This window comes from Marmota marmota, unplaced genomic scaffold (genome assembly GCF_001458135.2).
Source record: "Marmota marmota marmota unplaced genomic scaffold, marMar, whole genome shotgun sequence".
Lineage (NCBI taxonomy): Eukaryota > Metazoa > Chordata > Mammalia > Rodentia > Sciuridae > Marmota > Marmota marmota.
The window spans coordinates 16532326-16543985 of NW_026000101.1; the positions used below are offsets into that span (position 1 = coordinate 16532326).

Genomic DNA, 11660 nt, shown 5'->3' on the forward strand with positions numbered 1-11660 from the left:
TCCAAGGCAAGCTTTTTTGAAAATCAAATCCCATGATAACTGTTTTAGTTAGCTTTTTCACTGCTGTGACCAAAAGACCTGACTAGAAAAACTAAAGGAGGAAAAGTTTACTTGGGGGCTCACAATTTCAGAGGTCTCAGTCTATATAAGACAGCTTTATTTCTCAGGGCTCAGGGTAAGGAGGAAGAGTGTGGTGGAGGAAAGCAGCTCAAGACATGGAACAGGAAGCAGAAAGAAATTAAGCTCAGTTCACAAAATATAAAAGGCACACCCCCAATGACCCACTTCCTTCAGCCATACCCAACACGCCTACAGTCACCACTGTTAATCCTTATTAGGGGATTAATACACTGATTTGGTTAAACCTCTATACCCAATCATTTCTGCTCTAAACTTTCTTGCATTCTCTCACACAAGAGCTTTTGGGGGACTCTGCAGATCTAAAGCACAACAATAATCATTTGATATTTGGGGCTCGGGGTGTTTCTTTTTGGTTAAGCAGTCTAGCCACAAATCATTTGTGGGCACATTGAGTAAGTCTTTGAATCTGGTGACATTAAATTGATTATGTTTTTGTCCTTGTTGATGTGTTGCAAGCACAGCTGGAGGTTTCGTTTATCTAAGGGTCTCCATCTACTGAGTCTCTTTTTCTCTCTCCCTGAGAACTCACCTGTGTCAAAATGGCCTCCAGAATCTCTAGAAAGCTGTTTCGGTATAACCCAAACTTCAAGGTCAAGAGTAGAGACTGCTGAGACTAGAGGAGCCACTTACTGCACGCAGAGGGGTAGCCCATCTGGGACTACCAGGCCTCAGTCACTCACTCACTCACTGTTCAGAGGTGAGTCATGGAGGTGAGAAGACAGGGTCAAATTCTTAACTCGGTGGTATCTCTGGAGTCTGTGTGGGGTGGGATGCTGTGGGCTCTTTGAGCTGACCTTAGCAGCAGGCCTAGTGCTGAATGAAGTGAGGGTATGGCCTAGCTGGCCCCTACCAAGAGCCATGGGCTGGTTAGAGGGGAGGTACTGCCCCAGTGAGCAGACAGAGATAAGCAACAAACAATAAGGTCAGACACAAAGAAGAGCGAGTCACCCAATTTATGAATTTTTGTTGTGTTTATGTCTTATTTAAGAATGCCTGGCCCAGCATGGTGGCACTCTCCCATAATCCCAGCTACTCAGGAGGCTGAGGCAGGAGGATTGTCAAGTTTGAGGCCATCCTGGGCAACTTAATGAGATCCTATGTCAAATTTTTAAAACATTAACAAGTCTGGGGATGTAGTTCAGTGGTAGAGCACCCCTGGGTTCAATCCCCAATAGAAACACTGACTACAAAAGAAAACAGAATAAGAGAAAATAACTTCTGGGCAGATATAGCTCAGGGGTACAGCATATGCTGAGCCTGGGGAAACCCCTGAGTTCATTTCCTAGCAACAAAAACAAAAACAGAACTCCTTTCCTATTCCAAAATCATGAAAATTGAGCTAGGGATGTAGCTCAGCAGTACAGAACTTGCCTAACATGTTAAAGGTCTTGGGTTCCATCACCAGCACCGCCGCGCCCCCCCCCCACCCCGGAAAAAAGATCATGAAAAATTTCCTGTTTTCTTCAGGAAGTTTGACTTTTAGTTTTTACATTTAATTCAAGCTCTTTTATTCTTATTTTATTGTGGCATAGTGTGAAGCTGGTTGTGGTTCTCTCTCCTTTCTTCTTTTTTTTTCTTTTCTATTTGACATTGACTATTCCAGTATCATTTCTTCAAAAGATTTTTCTTTTCCAGGTGGCTATCTATCTGTGGGCTCTCTATTCTGTTCCATTATCTACATATGTATTCTTATACCAGTACCACACTGTCTAGATTACTATAGCTTTATAACAAATTTAAAAAAAATTTTTTTAGTTGTCCATGGACCTTTAATTAATTTATTTATATGTGGTGCTGAGAATTGAGCCCAGTGCCTCACACATGCTAGAAAAGCGCTCTTCCACTGAGCTACAACTCCAGCCCCTACAACAAATTTTGAAATAAGGTAGTATAAATCCTCTTACTTTTTTTTCTCCCAGAAGTTGTTTTATTTAAGTCTTTTGTTCCATATGAATTTTAGAGTCAGCTTGTCAATTACATTTTTGTTTTTCCTTTTTTAGTGCCAGGAATCAAACTCAAGGCCTTGTGAATGCTTGGCAAGTGCTCTACCACTGAGCTACATCCCTAGTCTAGTTCCTGGAAAATAAAACAAAAAAGTTTGTTGGGATTTTGATGTGGATTGCATTAAATGTGTAATTAAACTTGGGGAGAATTGACCTCAATGATATTGAGTTTTCTGATCTATCAAGATGGTATATCTTTCAGTTCATTTTTTAATCTTTAATTTCTCTTGCCATGTTTTATGGGATATTGGTCTGCAGTTAGCTTTTTATTTATTTATTTTTATTGTTATTGTTTTTTTTTAAGAATATTTATTCTTAAGTTTTAGGTGGACACAATATCATTTTACATTTATGTGGTGAGGATTGAACCCAGTGCCTCGTGCATGCTAGGCTAGCACTCTACCACTGAGCCACAACACCAGCCCCTTTATTGTTATTGTTGTTACTGGGGATTGAACTCAGAGGTGCTCTACCACTGAGCCACATCTCCAGCCCTTTTTATCTTTTTTGTTTGTTTGTTTTTGAGACAGGGTCTCATCAAGTTGCCAGGGCTGCCCTTGAACTTACAATCCTCTTGCCCCAGCCTCCTGAGTCCCTGGAATTACAGCTGTGCACATTACCATGCCTGACAGTTTTTTTCTGTCATATATATATATATTTTTTTTTTTTTTCAGATTTGGGCATCAGAGTGATGCTGGCATTACAAAATAAATTGAAAAATTTTCTATTTTCTAAAAGAGTTTGTGTAGAATTTGTATTATTCTTAAATATTTGCTATAAATCAACAATGAAGCCTTCTATTCAAAGAGGTGTTTGTTTTGTTGGTTTTTTTGGGGGGGGGAATTTTGAACTACAAATTTAATATTATGAATAGATATAGAACCATCTAGATTATGTACGTCTTAAATGAGCATTGGTGGCTTGTATATTTTAAGGAATTTGCCTATTTTGCTCATCTTAGTAGTCAAATTTATAGGAATAAATTTGTTTATAAAACTTTCTTGGTAGTTTTTAAATTGTGTGATCTATGGTGTTATCCTCTTATTATTTCTTATATTAGCAACATCAGAATTTTACCAATAGAGATGATTTTCATTATTTGCCAATTTCTTTTATGAATTGCCTATTCACTAAGATTTATTTGTAACCCCCAAATTAATACATGTAGTGCTTAATGATCATTCACAGCTCTGGGCAGAGTGGTGAAAAAGTTTAAGTTGCACAACATGCTAGTGCCCAGCTGAGGTCCATCAAGGCAATGCGGCAGCCTTCTTTCCACAGTCTACTTAGTGCCATGTTTTTTTTTGTGTGTGTGTGTGTGTGTGCTTTTTCTTGGTGATTTTGCTCTTTAAAATGGCTCCCAGGGCTGGGGATGTGGCTCAAGCGGTAGCGCGCTCGCCTGGCATGTGTGCGGCCCGGGTTCGATCCTCAGCACCACATACAAACAAAGATGTTGTGTCCGCCAAAAACTGAAAAATAAATATTAAAAAATTCTCACTCTCTAAAAAAAATAAATAAATAAAATGGCTCCCAAATATAGTCTGGAAATGCAATTTAGTATTTCAAAATGCAAGAAGATTATGATTATGCCTTAGAGAGAAAATGTTTTAATGAGATAAGCTTCATTCAGGCCATGAGTCCAATTTAATGAATCAACAAGACATATTAAATATGGTTTTTTTAAAATAGAAATACACATAAAACAGAGTTATGTTTAGATTGATTGAAGGAAAGTCGTGACCAGATGCTCACAGGAAACTAGCAATGGTTTAGTACCAACTAATTCAGAGTTCCCAGCAACGGTTTGCTTTTTTTTAAATTTATTTATTTTTTAGTTGTAGATGGACACAATACCTTTATTTTGTTTATTTAATTTGCTTATGTGGTGCTGGGGATCGAACAAAGTGCCTCACGCAGGCTAGGCAAGTGCTCTACCACTGAGCCACAACCCCAGTGCCCCCAGCAATGTTTTTGAACTTCACCACCATTAACAAGAATTAGCTTTACTATTGATCTCTGAGAGAACTAACCTTCTATTTCATTGATTTTCTCTATTGTTTTCTCATTTACCGTTTCTCTTTTTTATCTTTTATTTCCTCCTTCTACTTACCTTTGGTTTCATTTGGTATTTTTCTGGTTTCTTGAGGTGGAGCTTGGGTTACTGATTTGAAGCCTTTTTTCTTTTCTAATGTAAATATTTAGTTCTGTAAATTACCTTCTGTGTCCATCTTGAGCTTAATGACAACAATATTGTTTTTATTTTCATTCCATTCAAAATAATTTCTAGTTTCCCTCATGATTTATTCTTTAAGAATTATTTAAAAATATTACTTAATTTCCAAATGTTTGGAAATTTCCCCCCGTATGTTCCTGTCATTGATTCCCACTTTAATCCTATTGAGGACAGAGAATATACTTTGTGTGGCTTCAGCTTTTCTCCATTTACTGAGAATTGTTTTATGGTCCAGGATGTGGGCTATCTTGGTAAATATTCCCAGTACACTTGAAAAGATTATGTGCTTTGTTGTTATTGGGTAGAATGATCCATAAATGCCTGTTACATAAAGTTTATTGATAGTGTTGTTCAAGTCTTTTATATCCTTACTGATTTTCTGTCTGCTTGTTTTATCAAAAACAGAGAGAGGGCTGGGGGTGTAGCTCAGTGGTAAGGCACTGGGTTCAATCCTTAGCACCGCATAAAGATAAATAAATAAAGCTATTGTGTCCATCTACAACTAAAAAATATTTAAAAAAAAAAACCAGAGATACTGAGATCTTCAGCTATAATTAAAAATCTGTCTACAATTATGTATCAAATTTGCTTCATGTATTTTAAACTTTTTATTTGGAATATAATAAACATTTATGATTCTTATATAATCCTGATAAATTGGCTGTTTTATTATTATGAAAGGATGCTATCTTTGGTAATATTCCTTCCTGTGAAATCTACTTATCTGATATTAATATAATCATTTCTGCCTTTTTCCAGTTAGTATTTGTAGGTCCAACTAATTTCTATCCTTCAACTTTTTTTCTTACTTCCACAAATTTGGAAGACTTTATTTTTTTTTATTTTATTTTTTTTTTAAAGAGAGACAAAGAGAGAGAGACAGAGAGAGAGAGAGAATTTTAATATTTATTTATTTTTTTAGTTTTCGGCGGACACAACATCTTTGTTTATATGTGGTGCTGAGGATCGAACCCGGGCCGCACACATGCCAGGTGAGCGCGCTACCGCTTGAGCCACATCCCCAGCCCTGGAAGACTTTATTTTTTTTTTAAAGATTTTTTTTTTTTTTTTTTTTAGTTGTAGATGGACACAATACCTTTATTTATTTGTTTATTTTTATGTGATGCTGGGGATTGAACCCAGTGCCTCACACATGCCAGGTAAATACTCTACTACTGAGCTACAATCCAGGCCCAGAAGACCACTGTTTTACACAGAAAAATACAATTTTTCTTTTATGTTTTGTAGAATAGAGCTTTATAGGCATAGAACTTTATTTTGATGTGTTTTGAAGGTTAAGTATTTTGAGCAGGGTGCAGTGTGTGTATGCTTTTTGTTTTATTGTAACATTGTTTATGCTAAATTCCTTGTAACTCAATGCTCTGTAAAATATAAAAATTCGAACGCCATATGACCAGTGTATGTATGAACTTGGACAAGTTCAAACTTGACTCAGTTTCCTTCTCTGTAAAGGGGATAGTAGTATGTCTCCCTCATAGGGTGGTTGATAGAATATAAATGAGCTAATACATGTAAGTTGTTAGAATAGGTCCTAACACATAATTAGCTCTGCAGATATGTTTGTCCCTGTTCTATACTTCAACTGTTAACTTTTTTCTTTATCTTAAACGTGGCAGCTTCTGTTGACAGGACGTATAGCCAGGACTTTCTTTTTATCTAGTCTGATAATATCTGCCTTTTAATTTATGTTTAAGTCTGTTAAACTTGATAACTTTTAAAAAAAAATTTACGTGGAATGAATACAGATGTAACAAATGTTAGGTCTGAGTGTAAATCATAATGAACTCCTGAAAGTAGAGTAAATTCAGTCAAGTTTTCTGAACACAATGCAATAAAAATAAAAAATAATAAAACTTTATAACAAAAGATGAACTGGAAAAGTTTAAATCATCTACAAAAAAATTCAAATCCCTCCTAGAACACTGAAAAGCAAAATTAAAACAGATGCTTAGAAACGAACAACAACTTGAATAGTTGGTAATTGTTAAGAGTGAAGGGCTCAAGTCCATGGTGGCCACATCCAAGTCCCAGCTCTGCTGCCCTCTGCCTCTAATCCAAGGGCTTAAGCTTCCCCATGTCTATTTCCTCTTTTGTAATATGAAGATAGTACTACTTAGAAGATTTCTTAAGGTTAAACAAGATGCAGTTGAAATTACCCTTTAGCCAGGTGCAGTGGTTCATGCCTACAATTCCAGCAATTTGTGGGGCTGAGGCAGGAGAATCACAAGTTCAAAGCCAGCCTCGGCTGGCTTTAGTGAGGTCCTAAGCAAATTACCATATATTTTCACATATGTAATATGCTGCAGTCACAATTTTGATGTGTGAAAAGGTAAACCCAAATTCTGCTGCTGGTGGATAACTTAAACTTATATATTCAAAGAAACTCAGTCACACTACTTGAGTTTCTTTGGGATAAATATTCAAGCAACTTGGAATATTTCCTAGCTCTTCTCCACACCTTTGAATAAGTTCCATCAGACTTAGGTTCTTGGGCAGGAGCATCTGTTTGAGTCTTGGTCACTGCCCACAGGCAAGCTTCCTGAAAGAAAATTGAGGAAATGCCTGTTCCCTGCCCCAGCACAGGATCTTTTATACTCAAATAGAGATTTTGCCAAGTGCTGAACAGCCCAAATCCAGCAAATAGCTACCATGTTTTTCTTTTCAGAGAGGGGATTTTTCTTTCTTTTATCATTTCCCCAAAATGTGTTACAGCCCATGACTCGGCTCCTAACATCATTATGAATTCTTTCCCAAACTATGGTTTATAATACAAACTATGCCTAAGACCCTCAGGATTTGGCTCTTGATCTATAGATATTTTTTGAGAGGTGGAGTGGGATAGAAATTCATGGTAATAGCTGATGGATTGAAGGCAATGTCTATTAGAAAGACAAGGGAAAGAAAAATCTTGGCAGAATAATCTCCTTATTTTATTCTGTTATGTTTTCTTTATTATGGCTGTTAGAAAATACATGGGATGCAGCCAAAGCTATAACTGGAGTAAAATATATAGTATGATAAATATGAATATAGGCTTTGAGTTAGGTCTGGGCTCCAGATGTCTTTGCTTTGCTATTAACCACCTGTGTCAACTTGGTGAACCTGTGCTCTTAGAGGAAATACAGGTTTGGTGTTCTAGTCAGGTTTTTTCACTGCTGTGACTAAAAGTCCTGACCAGAACAATTGTAGAGGAGGAAAGATTTGAGGGCTCATGGTTTCAGAGATCTCAGTTCATGAATAGCAGGCTTCATTTCTTGGGGCTTGAGGGGAGGCAGAACACCATGGTGGAAAAGTATGGCAGAGGGAAGCTGCTCACATGGTGATCAGGAAGCAGAGAGAGACTCTACTTGCCAAATACAAAATACATGCCCCCCCCGCAAAGCCATGCCCCCAATACCTTCCTCCTCCAGCCATACCCTACCTGCTTTCAGTTACCATTCAATCACCACCAGGGGAATAATTTAGTGATTGGGTTAAGGCTCTCATAACTCAGTCATTCTCCTCTAAACCTTCTTGTATTGTCCCACACATGAAGTTTTGGGGAACACTTCACATCCAAACCATAATAGTTGGCATTCATGATAAAAAACATTGAAGAAACTAGGGATAGAAGGAACTAACTTTAGTATCATAAAGGCTATGTATGAAAAATCCAAAGCCAACCTTATAGTAAATGGAGAAAAACTGAAAGCACTTCCTTTAAAATCTGAGACAAGACAAGGATATACACTTTTACCACTCCTAATTAATATAGAGCTAGAAATTCTAGCCAAAGCAATTGGGTAAGAGAAGAAAATAAAAAGGATAAAAATTGGAAAGGAAGAAGTTGAAGGATCACTGTTGCAGATGATATAATCCTATACCTAGGGGGAAGAAATTCCACCCAAAGATCGTTAGAGCTGATAAACAAGTTTGGCAAAGTGTCAAGTTAAAAAAATCAACATGCAAAAATCAATAGCTTTCCTATATACCAACAATGAATTTGCTCTAAAAGAAATCAGGAAAACAATTCCATTCACAATAGCTTAAAAAAATAAATATGTAGGAATAAATCTAACCAAGGAGGTGAAAGAGCTCTATAATGAAAACTATAGAATGTTAAAGAAAGAAATTAAAGAAGACCTCCAAAGATGAAAAGACTTCCCATGTTCATGGATAGGCAGAATTAATATTATTAAAATGGCCATATTACCAAAAGCAATATACAGATTCAATGCAATTACCCATCAAAATGACATTCTTTACAGAACAAGAAAATTCAGTCCTAAAATTCATTAGAAAAATCAAAGATCCAGAATAGCCAAAGCAATTTTAAGCCAAAAAGCAATGATAGAGGTATCACAATACTTGACTTCAAATTATATTACAGATCTATAGTAACAAAAACTCCATGGTATTGGCAGAAAAATAGATGCATATACCAGTGGTGAAGAATAGAAGACATAGAGACAAACCCACAGTCATCTGGTCCTTGACAAAGGTGGCAGAAACATATATGGGAGAAAGATAACTTACTTTAACATATAATACTGGGAAAACTAGTTATCCATCTGTAGAAGATTAAAACTAGACCCTTTTCTCTCACTCTGCACAAAAATCAGCTCACAATGAACCCAAGACCTAGGAATTAGAACAGAAACTATGCAACTCCTAGAAGAAAACATAGAGTCAATACTCCAGCATATAGACTCAGGCAACAACTTTCTCAATAGGACCCCTGAAGATCAGGAAATGATACCAAGGGTTAATAAATGGGATGACATCAAATTTAAAAGCTTCTGCACAGCAAAAGAAACAAGAATGTGAAGAGAACATACAGAAAGGAAGAAAATCTTTGTTAGCTACTCTTTGAGGGAGGAAATACAGGGTTGGGTTTTTCCTGAACATCTGGTCACAACCTTTCATCCATTCAGTACAGAAAAGGTGGAGCCTTACTAGCATCAATTGTAATTGGTATTGATGATACTATTTGCCTCATAGAGAGGCTGTGAGAATTCCATGAGATAATTTATTTAAAGTACTTGGGACTCTGCTTATATGACAGGTATCCCTGGACAATCTTGAGTAAGTGGGCCAAGAACTTTTCTTGGTTTATTTGGTCTGTCTTCCTTCCTTCCTTCCTTCCTTCCTTCCTTCCTTCCTTCCTTCACCGGGAATTGAGCTCAGGGGCACTTGACCACTGAGCTACATCCCTTGTCCTATTTTGTATTTTTTTTAGAGAAAGGGTCTCACTGAGTTGCTTAGTGACTCCATAAGTTGCTGAGGCTGGCTTTGAACTCGCGATCCTCCTGTCTCAACCTCCTGAGCTCTGGGATTACAGGTGTGCACCACTGCGCCCTACTTTGGTTATTTGTCATACAACAATCCTTCCAGTAGAAACTGTCAAAAGAAGCATGATATATAAGGTTCAAGTTGTTTTAGTCCCAGGAGATAATAGGTGTGAAGTACAACACAGCATAAAGTATTTGCTAGATTTCACATGATGATTTATAATGTACTATTCCTATAAATGTATAGACCAAATTCATCTCTGTTGCTGCAAATAAGAAAGAAAAATGTAGTTAGATGATCTGTCTGGCAATCTTCGATAAACAAAAGAAAAGTAGGAAGGTATGAAAAAGAAATATTGCCCAGGCTGTGACAATGTAGAGGAACCTCTTATTCTGCCTTCTTCTTAAGACTCTTATCTGACTCTGACCAGAGTATTAAAACCAGTAAGGAGAGAAGATTCACCATCAAAGGGCTAAGAAAAAAGTATAGAAAATGACTTAATATTACTGAATACTTTCTTAATTTGAAAATGAAGAAACATAATGAAAATATACCTTTATACGGATATCTGATTTTAGAATTCTGAACCTTACATTGATTTGTAATCTATTCTGTAATTTGGGGCCTAGAGAGAGAAGGCTCCCCGATTTTTAGCAAACATTCCCCTAATATGGCCTCAAACATGATAGATGGTCAATAAATTTTAAATAGTAACATATTGTTTAAAAAGAGAAAAATAAATAAATCAAGTGTTGAAATAAAGGAGCTAGACAAGCAATGAAAAACAAATGAAAGGAAAGAAACAGAGAAATATTGAATGAATGCTGAAGTGTTTAGGGGTAAAAATGTACTGATGTTTGCAACTTATTTGAAATGCATAAAAAGTCAATTAGACTTACTCTGAAATATAAAAATAAGAAAGCTAGATAGAAGGATAGGTGGATCAATAAAAGCAAATATATGAAACTTTATTTGTAGAATCCAGATGGTGAGTATGTAGATTTTCATTTCAAAATTTTCATAGGTTTGAAAATTTCCATGAGACATTTAAAAGGTAACTGAGAAAAGAAAATGACATAGAAGGAGCACACAGCATAGCTGTCCTGAGCCCTGCTTCCTTTGCGGTCTCCCGGTGTTCCTGGAAATGTCAGGCGCAAATGACAGGGTCACTGAGAAGAACTTCCTTGAGGAGCAATTCGATGAGGAAAATGTGATTTTAACACTGGTCCCAGTTACAGAGGAACAAGAATATCCAATAGAAACAAGTGTTTCTTCAACTGCAGAAATCAAACAGGAAGTCTGCTTTCCTGAAACAAAACCTAATTGTAAAATACAACCCCTTCCCTTGCCGACCATTTTGCCTCCAATTAATAAGGTTTCTCGGGATACTTTGCGAAACTGGTGCCAACAATTTAATTTGAGTACTGATGGCCAGAAAATAGAGGTTTATTTGAGGCTACAGAAGCATGCATATCCCGGACAAATATATGATATTCCTGAAACATCTCGGGAGGCCAGATTGAAGCCAGTTTCCAGGAGATGGAAGGCAGTGGCCAATGCAGCAGGGCTTCAGGAAAGTCATAATAAGGTTAAAAGAGAGGAAGAGACTAACATGATTGAAGTGGTAAATTCAGCTCAGGAGTCCATATTGGCATCTTGGGCAAGGATCGCTGCCAGAGCCAATCAGCGCAAGGCTGTGAATTCGTGTCCCATCCCTACTTCTGTGGAGGCCTTTTTGCTGCAAACCTCTGGTGTCAGGTGGTGTGTGGTCCATGGCCAGTTTCTTTCTGCAGAAACAGCAGGCTGGGTTCGACTGCAGTTCCATGCAGGTCAGACTTGGGTCCCTGACACTCCCAAGAGGATGATTTCCCTTTTCCTGTTACCTGCCTGTATGTTTCCACCCTCGGGACTAGAAGATAATATGTTATGCCCTGAATGTGTAAAAAGGAATAAGAAGATGATGAAAGGATTAATTATAACAAGAGAGAAAA

General features: G+C 37.1%; 1 protein-coding gene across 1 annotated transcript; it reads left to right on the forward strand.

Moving 5' to 3' along the window:
• Positions 1–10813: 10813 nt before the first annotated feature.
• Positions 10814–11659, forward strand: LOC107147644 (developmental pluripotency-associated protein 2-like; the record flags this gene model as incomplete). The annotated part of the gene is made up of 1 exon (XM_015492132.1): positions 10814–11659. A coding segment is annotated over exon 1 (846 nt), but the record flags the coding sequence as incomplete, so codon positions are not given.
• Between the last annotated feature and the right edge of the window lies 1 nt (position 11660).